Here is a 17,869-nt window from a genome sequence, read left to right on the forward strand (position 1 = left end):
CACACCCCCACCCCCTGACAGGCCCCCCGGGACTCCCATTCCTATCCAACCCCCCCTGTTCCTCGACCCCTGACCACCCCACCCCAGAACCTCTGCCCCATCCAACCGTTCCCTGTCCCCTGACCGCCCTCCCGCACCACGTCCGTTGCCGCCACCGTCACTCCCTTACCATGGCGCTCAAAGCGGCAGGAGCTCGCTGCTCGCGGGGCGCGCTGCGGCTGTGGGGGAGGGGGGCTACTTCCCCGGCCAGGAGCTTGGGGGCCTGGCAGGATGGTCCCGCGGGCCATAGTTTGCTCACATCTGGACAAGAACCTGATGAAATGATTCTAAAAAGGACCCTTCAATTCTAAAGCACCATCTCTGCTGTGAAACTGCCCTAAGGACTCTATTCATGTCTGTGTGTATAATGATCAAGACTCTCTCTTTTCTTCTTTTAATAAGTGTTACTTTAGTTAATAAGAATTGGCTGTAAGCATGTATTTGGGTAAGAACTGAAGTATTCCTTAACTTCTTGGGTAATGTATCCGATCCTTTGGGGTTGGCTGAACTTTTTAGATGATGAACAAGATTTTCAGTAATCCGCATTATATTTAACTGGGCTGTCTGGGCGGGAGCCCAAGGCTGGGTGTCTTTAATGCAGGGGTAGTCAATAGGCAGACATGGGCCAAATCTAGACAACCAGGTGCTTTCGAATGGAACCCTGAAATGTTTTTATTTATCTATTATCATTACTGTTGTGGTTTCTTTATTATTATTTTCTCTGGAGTGTGGACTTTGTCTATAGCTTGACAAGGAAATTTTGACCTTGAAAAAAAGAATTGACTACCTGTGCTTTCAGGGAACAGTGTTTTGGCTTCTGGGTAACCAGTAAGCTAGGCATAGAAGGTGTTTTGTTGCTGGTTTGGTGAATCTAAGTATTGGAATATCCACCAGTTCGGGGGATTGTCTGCCCCATGCTTTGCAGTTTGTCCTAATTGATCAAGTTCAGCGTGCTGCTCCCGGAGTATCAGGCATCTGCAAATCTGCACAGGGAAGTAACCTCTGAGATGTTCTCAGTGTGGAAAATGCTCCAAAAGAAAGTAACCCCACAGTGGGCATCAGAGACGCCTCCATTTCCTCATTCCCACACACATCAGGGGCATTTGGCTCCCAAGGACCCAGCTGCCCATCACTCGGGTAAGGATCCAGCAGCAGCCGAGCATCAGATGGTCAGTGACCCTCTGGCTCTGCCTGGCCTAAGCAAACCACAGACAAAGGAGCAGAAGCCCTGATCAGTCCCTCCTCCCTGCTGCAGCCCTGGCTGCTGAGCTGATGGGGCACAGGTGGGGGAACGGAGAGAGGGAAACTCCTCCAGAGGCTCCCTGTGCCTGGCTAAAGTTCCCCCTTCTCCCTTCCCCTCCAGCCGGGATCCCCGTGCCATGGAGATGAGGAGAAGGACTGTCATAACCATACAGCTAAGGGTAGCCTAGAATTCCTCCTTACCTGTAAGGGGTTAAAAAGCTTAAATAACCTGGCTGGCACCTGACCAAAAAAACCAATAAGGGGAGAAGATACTTTCAAATCTGAGGGGAGAGAAGGCTTTTTTGTCTGTGTGATGCCTCTGCTGGTGACACATCAAGGAAGCAAGCAATCCAATGCCTATAGTGTTAGTAAGTAATTTAGCTAGAAAATGCATTCGATTTTCTTTTGTTTTTGGCTTGTGAAATTCTCTGTGCTGGAGGGAATGTGCATTCCTGTTTTGGGGTTTTTTTTGTAACTTTAAGGTTTTGCCTAGAGGGGGATTCTTTATGTTTTGAAGCTAATTGCCTGTGAGATTATCTTCCATCCTAATCTTACAAGACTAGTTCTTTGTTTTGTTCTTCTAATAAAGTTCTGTTGTTTTTAAAAAAGTCTGATTGGGGTTTTTAGGGTCCTAAAAACCCAAGGTTGGTCAGTGCTCATCTTGTTTATTCTCAAGCCTCCCCAGGAAAGGGGGTGTAAGGCTTGGGGGGGATATTTTGGGGGAACAGGAACTCCACAGACATGCCGCTTTGACAAGGAGCTGCACGCTGTCCTCTGCGGTGATGCCGTGCCACCCCCGAGCCCTGTGGGTACCGGAGGAGTTGGAGTCATGGGCCACCGCAGCCAACCCTGAGGATGAGAATGGGAGACAGGCGAGCAGGGAGTCGGTTTTCAGCTGGTAAATATTTTCAACCCCCCTGGAGTTTTTATAGCATATTGGAGGAGGGCATGGGGGGCTCTGGCAAATACTCTATAAGAATTTAAGCCCTGATCAGATTAAACCGTTCTAATCTGTAATGGAATGAGACTAATAAAGAAATAACACCACCTTCATTCTGGGGTTTACATACACACTAACTCCTCACTTAGTCGTGCCCAGCTGTGGCCTACCTTATGCTCCCGGGCAGCCTCCTCTGTGGGGACCACCCTGTGAGCACGGTGAGCCTGGGACTCTCTGCAGATCACACAGATGAGCATTTGGTCCTGGTTACAGAAGAGTTTGAAAGGCTCCTGGTGCGCCTTGCACAAATCTCCTCCTGCTGCTGCTGGGACATTCAGCTGCTTGGCTATTTCTACAAAGTTCCCCAGTTGTCTGTCCCGCCTTAGGGTCCTCTGGGGAAAGGCCTCGCTGCACTGAGGGCAGGAGATGTCTGTATTCGGTCCCTCCCAGAACTCGGTGATGCAGGCTTGGCAGAAACTGTGCCCGCAATCTAAAAACACGGGATCCTTAAAAAAACCTCAGGCAGATGGAGCAAGTAGCTTCCTCTCGGAGGCTCTTCAAAGGATTCACGGCTGCAGCCATGGCTTTTTGCAGACAGTGTAACAGGGTAAGTTTCATTTCCTGCCAGACCCAGCAAGCAGCCTTGTAAAGCAGATTGTTAATGTTATGTTGTTACCTTGCTGATCAATTAGAGAACATGCTTGTTTAAAGTTGCGCAATGCTCCCTTATAATGTCCTTTGGCAGCCACCTGCTTTGTCCACTGCTTGCAGGAAGAGCAGCCCATTGCAGCTAGCTGGTGGGGGCTTGGAACCAGGGTGGACTGGCAGCCCCCCTATCAGCTCCCTGCTCCCCTAAGTTCCCAGTGTGGCAGCCGCCCAGCAGGCTATCAATTGCCAGCAGTTCAGCTGTCCCTCCTCCCACTGCCATATGCTGCTCCTGCCCTCTGCCTTGGAGCTGCTCCCCAGAGCCTCCTGCTTGCTGTGCTGAGGGAGGGGAGGGGGACTAATGTCAGGGTGTCCCTCTCCTCCCTGCACCCCACTTACCCCATCTCCATAGAATGGGTGTGTGGTGGTGGGGGAGACACGACAGGGCTCAGGATGGAGGGAGCTTCCTGGCTGCAGCTCCCATCTCAACTTGCCGATCTCCTTAAAAAGGCAATGTACTGAGAGTGGGGTCAGAGTACTTAAAGGGGCAAAGTGCATCTCTCTCTCACACACACGGTGTGTGTCTCTGTCTGCCCTGCTGTCTCCCTTCCCTCCATTGGTGCTGCCTTGTAGAGTGTGAGGCTACATTAACAGCAATGTGTTAACCCTTGAGGGCTCAGCTGAGTGCTAGTTCATCATTTAGCAGTAAGGCATTCCCTGGGAAATATCCCTTCCTCTTCCACCCTCTAACTTCACCACCTCAACCAAGCTTCACAATCATCATAGCTGTGAACAGTATTAAATTGTTTGTTTAAAACGTATAGTGTGTGTGTGGGTACAGTCTTTTGTCTGGTGAAAATAATTTCCCTGGAACCTCACCCCCCCCCTCCCCCCATTTACATTCATTCTTATGGGGAAACTGGATTCGCTTAACATCATTTCACTTACAGTTGCATTTTTCAGGAACATAACTACAACGTTAAGCGAGGAGTTACTACACTTGCCCCGAGGTTTAATGCTGTAGAACACGTTTTCCAATCACAAAGGTACTTTATTTGTGTCCAAATTTAAAATAGAAATGTCACACTCATAGCAAATGGTGACAGGAATGCCCCCATCTGTCATAATGCGCTGCCCCTGGACCAGAGCATGAGGAAAGGGAGAGGTAGCACTACTGTGATAGGGGAACCCCCATCATCGCACTTTGTTACCCAAAAATCCACACAGTCTGCAGGTCTGTAGGTATCTGAGACATTGGAGGTCGTGTGTCAGTCCCCAGAAATCATTTCTTAAAAATGAAAAGCCAGCAAAAAGTTAGAACTGGAAAAGAAATAGGGAAAAACCCGTTCCACATCCCCTCAGCCACAGCCAGAGAGGGATAGATCCTCATCTTTCCGCAAGTTCTGCTCCACCCAGACACGCTAGCCAACCACCGTCTGATATCTGGAGACTCAGTGGCTCAGTTTGGAGCAGATTTTTGTGTGTCAGAAAAGCTGGTGGCATCTCAGACTGGAGCTCGATGAGAGCAAAGAGTCTTCTTCCTACAAATCACAATTTTTGCATTCAGTTTTTTCAAGCGGGCCCATTTGCCTCACAGATGGAGGTGGCATCCCATAATTCCTCACTGAATGGCCAGGGCCACTCTGAACCTAGCTCCGGGCTCCCATGCTCTGGATGTCTGTTCCCGATGAAGACCTGGAAGCAGAAACTTCTCCAATTTTTGCTGCGGTACAGAGAGAGAAGACACTTGTTTAGAGGTGGCTTTACCTGTTGGGAACCCCAGCTAGGGAAGGAGGATGGGAATTCAACTGTGGGTTTCCCCCCGCCATGCCCCCTCATGGACCCCAAACTAAGCTCTGCACAGAAACCCCTGGTCCTGACAATGGGCAGGCCTCCAGGAGAGAGCATAACAACCCTACGCACCATCTCCCGGGGCTCCAGGTACAGGCCTGCACTCCTGTCCCTAGAGTCATGCTAAGGGGCACCCAGTGCGTGCTGGGATGCTGGCCAAGGTTTACTCTGGGGGGTGACCTTTGGATGCTGTTTCCGCTCTTTGGGGTTCCCCAGCTTTTAAGCGAAGGCAGCGCGTGTGTCAGAGATTCCCGGGGAGCCAGGGAAGGGTGATGGCTGGGGACGGCCCCGCAGATTTCCACAGGCCCAGGAATTGTCAGGCCTAGAGTAAACAGCAATCGGTGCTCATCTCCAGTCACTGCTCCCCTCCCCCTATGATGCACTGGAGCATCTGGGCCCCATACCCCGGATTTACTCACTGGCTGCCAGAGCGTAGCTGGGTCTCCATGGACCTGAAACACAAGCAGAGAATGAGGATCAGTGCAGGGGAGCAGGGTAACCCCTCCCCCATGGTGACCCCGACTCCCCCTTCCCCAGACACAAGGCCCCCCGTGACCCCGACTGCACCTCGCCGAGGCCAGCCCTACCCCAGTGACCCCCCCACAATAAGATGCCCAGTCAACGACAGAGCCCACTCTGCCCCCAGCGGGACCAGGCTACTGTGATCAGCGCTGCCCCACCTCTCCTTGGGGGTGGGGGTGGGAGGACCCATTCACCCTTGGCTGGCTGGGCCACCCCATTCCCGAGCCCTCCCCCCCGCATACATCCCAGCTTCACAGGCACCAGATGTTACCTGCTGATTTTCTCCTCCACAGGATAACGCTGGCTCCTACGGCTCCAGCCAGAACCAGCGCAACCAGGGCGATGGAGGCCAGGACCCAGAGGGGCAGGGAGCCCTTCTTCCCCGGGGCTGTGGGATGGAGAAGGGCTCAGGTCAGCGAGGGGAGCACCCACTGGGACATCCTCCTGGGTCAGCCACAGGCCCTTGCCTTGAACCTCTCCCCAAGGGCCTATGCAGAGACCTGGCCTCCAGAGGAGAGGAAAGTCTGAGGCAGGAGGTGGACAGGGATGGGGCACAAGACCGGGCACTCTGCCGGGCACTGCCAGCCATTCACACCACACAGTAGCTGGGCTTTTCACTTGTAATAACATCAGCCTGTGGAACTCACCGTCACTGGAGGCCACCATGGCCAGAAAATCAGATTCTCTGAGGGATCGGCCATTTCTGTGGATCACACAAATCCCCAGACTAGAAGAGTTCACGCTAATGATGGGCAGGGATATTGACCCTTCTGCTACAGGGGCTCACCCCATCTCTGAAACTCCAAGAGTGCTGTTTCCCTGCCATTCGCCCCACCCTTACCCCAGACAAGCGCAGGCTCTGCCAAGCTGCTGTGCTCTACCCGGCAGGCATAGCGGTGCCTGTCCTCCTCCTGCAGGGAGATCTCAAGAGACGACTGCATGTAGTAGGTGCCGTCAGCGTTGGGCAGGATCCCGCTGGACTCTTTCTCCACCAGGATGTCTTTTCCATCCCGCATCCAGGAGATGTGGATGGGACGGGGGTAAGAACCCCTGGTGTGGCAGGAGAGGGTGATGGAGCCGTCGGGGGCGTCTCTGCGGGAAACTGAGACCTTGGGGGGCACTGGGAGGAGACACAGGGCGTTAGCCAGACGCCAGGGGCTGGGACCATGTAACAGAACAGGTAAAGGCCCTGCAGCATGTCTGATAGACTAAGGCCAGAAGAGACCATTGTGGTCATCTAGTCTGAGCTCCTGCACATTGCAGGCCACAGAACCTCACCCACCTGCTCCTGGAACCGCCCCCTAACCTCTGCCTGAGCGACTGGAGTCCTCAAATCATGATTTAAAGATTTCAAGTTACAGAGAATTCACCATTGACACTAGTTTAAAGCAGCAGTGACTCGTGCCCCATGCTGCAGAGGAAGGCAACAACCCCACCCTCCAAGGTCTCTGCCAGTCTGTTCTGGCGGAAAATTCCTTCCTGACCCCAAATCTGGTGATTAATTAGACCCTGAGTATGTGGGTGAGACCCACCAGCCAGATACCTGGGAATTAATTCTCTGTAGCAACTCATAGCCCTCCCCATCTAATGTCCTGTCTCTGGCCATTGGGGATTTTTGCTACTGGCAGTCGCCAATGGGCCACACACCATCGTAGGTGGACCCATCATACGCTCCTTGATTAGGCTAAACAAGCCAACCTCTTTTGAGTCTCCTCTCATAAGATAGAGCTCTCCATTCCTCAGATCATCCTAGTAGCCCTTCTCTGCACCTGTTCCAGTTTGAATTCAGGTAGTATTCACATGTGAAAGAGACCTGGTCTGCACCCATTTGCACTGATTTGTAAATGGAGTTAGTTCATCTGGTGTCAATCCCCTCTGTTCTAATCCTTTCTCATATTGGTGTAGCTGAACTGGATAGTTACCAGCAGAAGCCTGGGCCCAGGTCTCCTTCACTGCACACGCTCCTGCACTGTCACCCAGCTACATCCAGGCAGGTTTTCACTGGGCCCGCCAAACACGCATGTGCGATTTAGGGGGCTAAGGGCCAGTTGGATTTCCAACCCCCCTCGGTGCCTAACCCCGGTGATTTCACAGGGAGTCAGGCGCCTCCCTTTGGAAATCCCAGCAGGCCCCTATCTGCATCCTCGGGCACTTCAGTCCTGCTACCACACTGCCCCGAGTCCCTGGCCCTTTCCACGTCTCTGCCCTCGACTGAGGAGGTGCTAGCACTGGGCAAAAGAAGCTCAAGACAAGTGTTTTTTCTTTGTCGAATGACAAAATGCATCCCCCGGCCCCACTCCCAGTCTGCTGCCTTCACACGCACAGACGGCTGGGCCTTTTCCTGCTCAAACTTGCCAAAATTAATCAACTCACAACCCAGGGCTGAAACGGTTCAGCCAAAAAAGGAGATGCTGGAGGGAGCTGGAAGCCAACAGGAAAGGGCTTGCAGAATGGAGACACCCAGGCAGCCAGAACTGCTAGTACCAGCTAATAATCTGTCTGCACTGGTAACAATTGAGAACAACCCGCAGTTCTCGACAAGCTCGCCATTGCTCCATCTCCATGCACTTTACAAAAAACGGTCAGCTTCATTATCCCCATTGTACAGATGAGGAAACTGAGGCACAGAGAGGGGTTGTGACTGGCCCAAGGTGACCCAGCAGGCCAGGGACAGAGCTGGAATAGAACACAGGCGAGCTTCATCACAGTCCATCTGCCCAGCCACACCACCCTTTCCGGAGATACCCAAGCATAGGTGTCGGCTCCGTGGGTGCTCCGGGGCTGGAGCACCGACAGGAAAAAACATGGTGGGTGCTCAGCACCCACCAGCAGCCCTCCCGATCAGCGCCTCCCCCTCCCCCGCAACGCCGTCTGCCCGCCACGATCAGCTGTTGTGTGTCATGCAGGAGGCTCACAGGGGGACGGGGAGGAGCGAGGGGGCGGCGCATGAGGGGGAAGGGGCGGAACAGGGTGGGGAGAGGCAGAGGGGTTGGAGTGGGGGGCGGAGCGGGTGTGGGAAGAGGTGGGGCAGGAAGCGGTGGAGTGGGGGGAGGGCCTGGGGCAGAGTGGGGGTCGAGCATCCCCTGGAGCATTGGAAAGTCGGCACCTCTGTACCTAAGTCCCATTGGTGTGACTATGCCCCTCCCGCACCCCCTGCTAGCTCCTTGCAGGCTCACTCACCCTGCTGCCGCAGGACCCCACTTCCCTGCTGCACCAGGCTCTGCAGGGTGTCCAGACACTCTTGTTTCAGGTACCACCGGACGTACTGAGTCCACGTCTTGCCCGTCTCCCAGCTCTGCTTCTGAGGGAAGGCCGGCTGCTCGGCCGCGACCCACGTCCCCGTCTGGTCGTCAAAGCTGATGAAGTCCCTCCCATCGTAGGCATACTGGAACCTCGGGTCCACGAGGGCCTGGCCGCTCAGAGCGCAGCCCACGTGAACCTGCTCGGTGTGAAACCCTGGTGGCAGGGGAGGGAGAGAGCTCAGACCGGGCATTGAGATCTGGGAAATGTGTCCATAGGGTGGGGTGGGGTCAGTGGGGCGCTCGGCTGGAGCAGTGACACCGGCGCTTTGCTATCTCTGACCGGTGCTGAGCGAGCGACCAGTTCCAGAGGACGCTGAGAAGCAGGAGGGTTCAGAGCAGAACCATGAGAAGGACTGAAGTGTTGGAATCCTGCTGGACAGTTACTCAGCTCCTGGCGTCTCTCCAATAGTGAGCATAGGGCTCCGTGTCTGCCACGGAGAGTCATGGAATCCGTGACTTTCCGCAACTTCTGTGACTTCTACAGGGGCCAGTGTGGCTGACCCCAGGGCCGCCCAAGCAGCTGGGTCTGGGGCCCCAGGGACAGCCACACCGGCCGCTGCCGGAGTGGCTCTGCAGCCAGCTGCTCGGGCAGCCCCAGGACCAGCCGCAGCGGTCCTGGGAATGGCTGGAGCAGCAGCTGCTCAGTGGCCCCCAGCAGCTCGTGCTGCTGGCTCCATCCCCCCCACCAGCAGCACCCCTCCGCCGCAAGATTTAGTCAGGGGTATTTATAGTGTAAGTCATGGACAAGTCATGGGCCATGAATTTTTGTTTACTGCCCGTGATCTGTCCACGATTTTTACTAAAAATACCCATGACTAAATCGTAGCCTTAAACATAAGAGGTGCCATACTGGGCAAGACCAAGGTCTCCAATTGTAGCCAATACCAGAGATTCAAGGAAAGTTTTCAGAACAAGGCAACTTTGGAGTGATCCACCCCTGCCTTCCCCTCCCAGCTTCTGATAGTTGAAGGCTTAGGGTCGCCCCAAGCATAGGGTTGCATCCCTGCCCGTCCTGGCTACTAGCCATTGATGGATCCTATCTTCCAGGAACTCCCTAGTTCTTTTTTCAACCCAATTATACTTTTGCCTTCACAACATCCCCTGGCAAGGAGTTCCACAGGCTGACTGTGTGTCGTGTGAAAAAGTACTTAGTCTTGTTTGCATTAGACCTGCTACCTATTAATTTAATCGGGTGACCCCTGTTTTTTATTATGGGAAAAGGTAAAGAACTCTTTTCTATTCATTTTCTCCACACCCGTCATGATTTTATAGACCTCTATCATATCTCCCCTTACTCATCCCTTTTCTAGACTCATCAGCCCTAATCTTTTTAGTCACCTGGAAGCCATTCCATACCCTTGATCATCTTTGTTGCTCTTCTCTGAAGCATTTCCAGTTTGATTCTACGCTTTTTGAGATGGGGTGACCACAACTGCACACAATATTCTAGGCATGGGCATACAACTGATTTATATTGAGGCATTATGGTATTTTCGGTTTTATTTTCTATCCCTTTCCTAATGGTTCCTGACACGGTTAGCCTTGGAAAAGGCTGTATCTGCACAATTATAATTTTTTGTGAGAAAGTTGCAATTTTGCCAGAAAACATTGGTTTTGTGTTGGGGAAATTGAAAGGGAAGATCCCACGGCTGCCCGGATCTCTGCCAGGGATTCTCCCAAGATGGAATCTCTGAAAAATTTCCTTCCCAGGGAAACCTCCCATTTCTGACTTTTCCTTCCGATCGGGAATGAAAACACTTCTGGGAATACCAAATTTTCTGTGGGAAGAAAATTCCTTTTTCCAGCCAGCTCTGGTGTGGCCAGCGAGGCTCCGATCCCCCAATGGGAGTGATTCTGAGCAGGCAGCTCTCGTGTGTCCATTCATAACAATATCTCTCAGACACTCACCGCCCGTCTGGTTGTGCAGCTGCATCCACCATCTGGTATGACCTTTAGAGCCCTCCTCGTACCTCCAGAACTTCTGGGTCTTTTCCCGGAGATAGTCAGAGCCCACGGCCTGAGCCACCCACTCCTGGGTGGTTCTGACCTCTCGCGTGTCGCTGCTGTAGTACGCAATCTTAACATCATCCAGCTTGGCGATCATGAAGTACTGATTGGTCCCCTCTTCGTCAATGACTCCTGTGACTAGTATATTCAGGCTGTGGCGCCCTAAAGTAACAGGAGAGAGGTTGAGTTAACCAGAGGCTTCCTCCCTTGCTCAGGGGACAAGAGGGTCACCCAGTGGGGACCAGCAGATTTCCCTCCCTCAACCCCATCCTGGGCAAGGGACAAGCTGGGATCCATCAGTAACTCACACGGCACTGTGCCGAGGAGGGATCAGGAAGGATGATCTCTCAGCCTGCGCCTCTGAAAGTCGGCGGCTTGATTAGGGGAGTCAATTGGCGTGGGGGGGCTAAGTGCCCCCTGTAGAGCTCCTCGCACGGCCAAATGCCCTGAGGATGGGAGGGGGGGATGGGCAAACTGCTTACAGCGGAACCTGGGGTGTCTGTGGCCTGTGTGCATGTCTGTGGTGTGCATGTAGGGCGCTATTTGGTGTTTACCCATTTTCACCCAATTTTGTGCCAGCAGGAGAGTGAGTTTGTGTGTGGGGGGGGGTGGAGGGGGGTGAGAAAACCTGGATTTGTGCTGGAAATGGCCCACCTTGATTATCATGCACATTGTAGGGAGGGTGGTCACTTTGGATAAGCTATTACCAGCAGGAGAGTGAGTTTGTGTGGGGGGGGCCGGGGGGGGCAGAGGGTGAGAAAACCTGGATTTGTGCTGGAAATGGCCCAACTTGATGATCACTTTAGATAAGCTATTGCCAGCAGGAGAGTGGGGTGGGAGGAGGTATTGCTTCATGGTCTCTGTGTATATAATGTCTTGTGCAGTTTCCACAGTATGCATCCGATGAAGTGAGCTGTAGCTCACGAAAGCTCATGCTCAAATAAATTGGTTAGTCTCTAAGGTGCCACAAGTCCTCCTTTTCTTTTTGTGAATACAGACTAACACGGCTGTTACTCTGAAACCTGATTAGGGCAAGAAAATCCATCCCGTGACAGGAAGTCGATGTGTTTCTGTTAACAATAAATTAGACTAACTGTAAAGGCGAGGCTGTCTGTTAACGTCAGGCAATAGAGAGAAGATACAAACACCCGCGCACAGAAACCAGGGCCGGCCTTAGGGGTGGGCCACCGGGGTGACTGTCCAGGGGCGCTGGTGGGCCAGGGGTGCTGTGCAGCAGTGCAGAGGTGCACGCTGCTGGAGTAGAGTCAGAAACTGCTCCCAGCTGGCAGGGGAGCACTGAGGGGGGCGCCCAGCAGTAGCGTAGCTGGGGGGGGAGCGGGGCAGCGGCCGCTCCCCCACTGAGCACAAGTGGCTCCTGGTCAATGTCTTGGCGCCTTTTAAACTTTCCCCTGTTGAGGAAATTTTCCCGCTGCGGCGCTTTTACTCACCCGGCGGCGCTCCGGGTCTTCAGCGGTGGGACTTTCAGTGCCGCCGAAGACACCCGGTGCGAGTGAGGGAGCGCCACCGGGTGAGTAAAAGCGCCGCAGTGGGTGGCGCCTTCTTTATTGGATAGCTCCCCCTGTTCCCTCCACCTGGCTACGCGGCTGGCGCCCAGATTTCTCCCTGCTCCCTCCCAGCGAAGAACATGGGGGGGGGGGCATGAGTGGTGATGCACAGATACTGCTTCCCCCCACTCCATATGTTCCTCCATGCCCCTAGGGGGCTATGGGGGTGGGGTGGGGTGGGGGAGAGCAATACCAAGTGCTCCATGCATCCAGGTCACTTTCTCCCCCCCCCCCCCCGGGGCTGTGCTGTGAGGCATCAGGAGCTGTTGCTTTCCTGTGCTGACACAGCCCAGGTGGGGAAAAGTGACCTGGATGCAAGGAGCCCTGATGTCGCTCTTCGCTCCCCGCCTCACAGCCCCCTAGGGGTGCGTGGAAAAGCAGTGTTTGAGTGGGGGGAGTGAGCAGCAATGCCAGCCGCTCCATGCATCCAGATCAGGCTCCCCACGCGGGTGCAGGAGGGGCGTTAGGGGTGAAGGGGGCACAGTGCAGCGGTTGGGGGCGCAGGGAGCCGGGGGCACCAAAATACAAGTTTGCCCAGGGCGCCATTTCCCCTAAGGCGGGCCCTGAACACACACCCCTTCATGTACATACCCCGCAATGCAGATCATGAAATAACCCACCGCATGAGGCTCCTTTGACTTTCAATACTCAGATTTCCCCCTTTGTTGCTTCCCCCCCGTCCCCCCCAGTCCTCACCCCGATACTGACCCAGAAGGTGGGAAGTTCGTATTTGGCACTGGTTTGCACCGCCTTTTGTATGTAACACGGATACACTCCCAGGAAAACTCACACGAAATAAAATCTCAAGATCAAGAGCTTTGGGCGTGTGAGTGTGTTGGGGGGGGGGCGGAAATGTGCGCACACGCCCCTTCCCAGGGGCCAAACAGGCCAGGCCTGCAGGGAGGGGGGCTTGGCAGTGGGGCTCTGCTAGGGCGCCCCGCTATTATGCCTGCGGGACCCCCGGGACCCCAGTCTCCCCCCCCGCGGAAGCGGCCCAGGCTGCGCACCCCGGCGTTGAGAGCGAGACGCGCGGTGCCTTACAGCGGCCCCCCAGCCCCACCTCTACTCACCGCCGGCCGCGGCCGCAGCCAGCGCCGCCCCGCAGAGCGCCAGGAGCAGCCCCCGCCAGCGCATGGCTCCGGCGCCGCACTGGGAGGGGCACCGGGGAGCAGGTGCGATCGCCCAGCTGGCCCTTTGCCCCAGCCTCCAATCAGCACGCAGGCAGCGGCCGCTCGTCATCGGTATCCGGGCAGAAGTGGCTGTGCCAGGTTAACTGTGGGGCCGCGCCCCGTGTCCCCCGGGCTGGCTGCAAGCGGGCAGGGGCAGGGCGGCTGGGCAGGGGCAGGGCGGCGGCAGGGCCTGGCTGCGCAGAGGAGACCGGCTCGTTGAGCCCAGCAAAGCGCAAGCGGAGAGGGGCTGGAATCGTTCTCCAGGGTTGTCAACTTTCTGAAAAACAGAGCCTCCCCCGCCCCACTTCTTCCCCTAAGCCCCGCCCCTGCCCCGCCTCTTCTCTGAAACCACGCCCCCACCCCCCACTTCTTCCCAAAGCCCCGCCCCTACCCCGCCTCTTCTCTGAAACCACGCCCCCACCCCCCACTTCTTCCCAAATCCCCGCCCCTACCCCGCCTCTTCTCTGAAACCACGCCCCCACCCCCCACTTCTTCCCAAAGCCCCGCCCCTGCCCCACCTCTTCTCTGAAACCACGCCCCCACCCCCCACTTCTTCCCAAAGCCCCGCCCCTGCCCCACCTCTTCTCTGAAACCACGCCCCCACCCCCCACTTCTTCCCAAAGCCCCGCCCCTTCCCCGCCTCTTCTCTGAAACCACGCCCCCACCCCCCACTTCTTCCCAAAGCCCCGCCCCTGCCCCGCCTCTTCTCTGAAACCACGCCCCCACCCCCACTTCTTCCCAAAGCCCCGCCCCTGCCCCGCCCCTGCCCCGCCCCTACCCCGCCTCTTCTCTGAAACCACGCCCCCACCCCACTTCTTCCCAAAGCCCCGCCCCTGCCCCGCCTCTTCTCTGAAACCACGCCCCCACTCCCCACTTCTTCCCAAAGCCCCGCCCCTGTCCCGCCTCTTCTCTGAAACCACGCCCCCACCCCACTTCTTCCCAAAGCCCCGCCCCTGCCCCGCCCCTACCCCGCCTCTTCTCTGAAACCACGCCCCACCCCCCACGTCTTCCTGAAGCCCCGCCCCACCCCGCCTCTTCTCTGAAACCACGCCCCACCCCCCACGTCTTCCTGAAGCCCCGCCCCTGCCCCGCCTCTTCTCTGAAACCACGCCCCACCCCCCACGTCTTCCTGAAGCCCCGCCCCACCCCGCCTCTTCTCTGAAACCACGGCCCCACTCCCCACTTCTTCCCCTAAGCCCCGCCCCTACCCCGCCTCTTCTCTGAAACCACGCCCCCACCCCCCACTTCTTCCCAAAGCCCCGCCCCTGCTCCGCCTCTTCTCTGAAACCACACCCCCACCCCCCACTTCTTCCCAAAGCCCCGCCCCTGCCCCGCCTCTTCTCTGAAACCACGCCCCCACCCCCACTTCTTCCCCTAAGCCCCGCCCCTACCCCGCCTCTTCTCTGAAACCACGGCCCCACTCCCCACTTCTTCCCCTAAGCCCCGCCCCTACCCCGCCTCTTCTCTGAAACCACGCCCCCACCCCACTTCTTCCCAAAGCCCCGCCCCTGCTCCGCCTCTTCTCTGAAACCACGCCCCCACCCCCACTTCTTCCCAAAGCCCCGCCCCTGCTCCGCCTCTTCTCTGAAACCACGCCCCCACCCCCACTTCTTCCCAAAGCCCCGCCCCTGCCCCGCCTCTTCTCTGAAACCACGCCCCCACCCCCACTTCTTCCCAAAGCCCCGCCCCTGCCCCGCCTCTTCTCTGAAACCACGCCCCCACCCCCACTTCTTCCCGAAGCCCCGCCCCTACCCCGCCTCTTCTCTGAAACCACGCCCCCACCCCACTTCTTCCCAAAGCCCCGCCCCTGCCCCGCCCCTACCCCGCCTCTTCTCTGAAACCACGCCCCCACCCCTCACTTCTTCCCGAAGCCCCGCCCCTACCCCGCCTCTTCTCTGAAACCACGCCCCACTCCCCACTTCTTCCCCTAAGCCCCGCCCCTACCCCGCCTCTTCTCTGAAACCACGCCCCCACCCCCCACTTCTTCCCAAAGCCCCGCCCCTGCTCCGCCTCTTCTCTGAAACCAAACCCCCACCCCCCACTTCTTCCTGAAGCCCCGCCCCTACCCCGCCTCTTCCCCGAAGCCATGCCCCTCCACTCCCCCTTCCTCCTCCCTGGTTCCTTTCCACTTCCCTGCCCCACAGGAGGGCTCCCTCTATTCAAGGGCTGGGGCAGGAGCTGCAGCCCATTGCACGGAGCCTGTCTGCCCATGACATACAGGTAGGAGGCAGTCCTGGCAGAGCAGAGGCTAGTGCAGATTGATAACCCCGTGTCTCCCCACTCCTACTGTGGTAACTGGACTTTTGGTACATTTGACTGGACGCTGGACAGGTCCCCTTTCGACTGGACTTGCCAGTTGAAAACTGGACATCTGTCAATACTAGTCAGGACATTGGGGTACAGCTACCAGGGTGGGAGACAAGCAGCTGGCACTGAAGGACCATGTGGGCACAAGCACAAATGGGGCTAAAGTGGCCAGGAACCAATTCCTGCTGGAAATGAGAAGAAGGTTTATAACCATCCGAGGGGCGAGACTGGAGCAGGCCCCAGTAGGAGCTGGGGGAGGGGGTGGGGAATGACTTAATTCAGAGCAAGCTGGACAAATGTATCAGTGGGGTTGTATGGCAGGGTGATACGAGTGGTGTGGGGCAGGGCTCAGCAGCTCTGGGGCTCATGTCCTGTTTACAGCTTATGTTCCTAATGCACATGCTTCAGGGCTTCAGCCAGCCACCAGCAGGGGTCAGGAAGGGATCGTCTCCCTCCCCAAAATGTGCTCTGGGGTTTGTTTGTGTTTTATCTTCTTCCTCTGAAGCATCAGGGGTGGCCATGGCTGGACATGGAACCCTGGCAGAGGGAGCATTAGCATTGTCTCGCTGAGGTGCGTGGCTGGCTGGTCCTTACTCAAATGCATAGACACTGACTGCACGGGTGCTCCAGGGCTGGAGCACATAAGGAAAAAATAGTGGGTGCTCACCACCCACCGGCAGCCCCATAGATCAGCACCTCTCCCTCCCCCAGCACCTCCCGACTGCTGCCGATCAGCTGTTCAGTGGTGGGCAGGAGGCAGTGGGGGGAAGGGGAAAGAGCGGCGGGCGGGGGAGGTAGGGCAGGGGCGGGAATAGGCGAAGCAGGGGTGGTGGGGGGTCGAGAAGCCCTGTGGAAATCAGAAAGTTGGTATCTCTGACCAGAGAGGAGCAGGCCAGGGATTTGAGGTGGAGGCAGAGCAGCAGCAGTGCTGAGGCAGAGGGGAGCTGGAGCTGGAGCAGTCCAGAGCTGGGTGCGGTAAACAGCTGGGGAGAGCGAGGGGGGACCCTGGGCAGAGGGCCCAGTGCAGGGAGATGCCGCCAGCCAAGAGGCCTTGCAGGCTGGATTTGGAGTGGGATCATAACCCCAGTGGGGGGCGGGGGCTTGACGCTGGAAAGAAGGGCCCTGCCACCTTGAGCCTGAGGGCGTGGGGCCACTGCCAGAGCACGTGTCCGACCCACAGCATCCCTGCAGTACCGCCAGGGCCCGGGCAGGAGGCCTGGGACATGTGAGGAACAGACTGTGAACTGCCCTTACATTCCAGAGACACTGTTTGTGGTTCCCCCATGCCACGGAGCAAGGTGACATGTTTTCCTTTCACCCTTCCCATTTTTTCCTTCAATTTTTTAAATTAGTTGCTGTTTAATAAATTGTATTTGTTCTGAACTCTATGCAATGAGTCAGAAAAGAGGTCAGGGAAGCATCAAAAGCGAAGAGAATACCCTGGAGCGGTAACACCCTAGCCCTTCTCCTCAGTGATCACAACAAGATTGGGGAGTGAGCCCCTCGGGAATCCTGAGCCCAACCTTGTTGGTGTTACAGGGAGAAGACTAGAATGGAAGGGGAGTCCTCGAGGTCATGCAGGCCTCTGGGTAAAGGGAATGGGAGTGAGGACTCAGATCCTTTCGTTAGCCAATTCCACCAGGGCCATGTACAAGCCAGGAAAGTTTCCCACAATAGTGGGACCACTCCCACACTTACCTATGTGCATATTTATTGGTTTTTCCTAAAGTTAATTAAGTATTTTAGGGAAAAGTGTCAGAGCAGCCACCAGTGAGAGCTGCTGGCCGCATTCTGAGGCCACCAGAAATTTAGTCATGAGAACCTCTGGGCTAGATGATGATGATGGTCCCTTCTGACCTTAAAGTCTATGAGTGTAACAGAAGCCAGAAACAAAGAGGCAAAGCGCAGTGCGAGGGATATTGCTATGACCCAGGAGCAGCTGGGATGCGGCTCTGGGAGCAATCGCTGGGGTCAGTCCTGGCATCAGGAAGTGAATTGTAGCCGCTGCGGTGACTCTGAGTCCCAGGCTCCTAGCAAGATCCCTGAGCCCCAGAGGTGGCAGCTGGGACCCCAGAGCCCTGGCTGCAGCCGGGAGAGGGGAATCTCCAGCAGGGCTCTTCCCACTGCTCCCCAGGAGCCTCTCCCAGGGCAGAGCCCCCAGCCTGGCCAGGGCCCCATTCCCAGCCTGGCCCCTGCCCCGGGGGGCCCCGCTTGGATGGAAGGTAAGAGAGACCCGCCCCCCCCCTCACCGCCGGGCTGCAGGGGGTGGGTTTGGCCCCA

At 56.4% G+C, this 17,869-nt stretch overlaps 1 protein-coding gene across 4 annotated transcripts in view; it reads right to left on the reverse strand.

Moving 5' to 3' along the window:
• Nucleotides 1–13,590, reverse strand: part of LOC102936998 (class I histocompatibility antigen, F10 alpha chain) — a 26,742-nt gene extending 13,152 nt beyond the window's left edge. The window contains exons 1-7 of one of the 4 annotated variants that reach the window (XM_037914937.2): nt 13,184–13,590; nt 10,450–10,710; nt 8,420–8,695; nt 6,081–6,359; nt 5,511–5,627; nt 5,137–5,169; nt 3,897–4,589 (exon numbers count right to left, since the gene is read on the reverse strand). In XM_037914937.2, the coding sequence (XP_037770865.1) occupies nt 4,516–4,589; nt 5,137–5,169; nt 5,511–5,627; nt 6,081–6,359; nt 8,420–8,695; nt 10,450–10,710; nt 13,184–13,352 (1,209 nt within the window). In that variant the 5' untranslated portion in view covers nt 13,353–13,590 and the 3' untranslated portion in view covers nt 3,897–4,515. Of the gene's footprint in view, nt 1–3,896; nt 4,590–5,093; nt 5,170–5,510; nt 5,628–6,080; nt 6,360–8,419; nt 8,696–10,449; nt 10,711–13,173 lie in introns of those variants that run through there. The other 3 variants (XM_043528847.1, XM_043528846.1, XM_037914939.2) reach the window with 3 other exon arrangements.
• Between the last annotated feature and the right edge of the window lie 4,279 nt (nt 13,591–17,869).

The sequence above is a fragment of the Chelonia mydas genome, chromosome 14, assembly GCF_015237465.2.
Source record: "Chelonia mydas isolate rCheMyd1 chromosome 14, rCheMyd1.pri.v2, whole genome shotgun sequence".
NCBI lineage: Eukaryota > Metazoa > Chordata > Testudines > Cheloniidae > Chelonia > Chelonia mydas.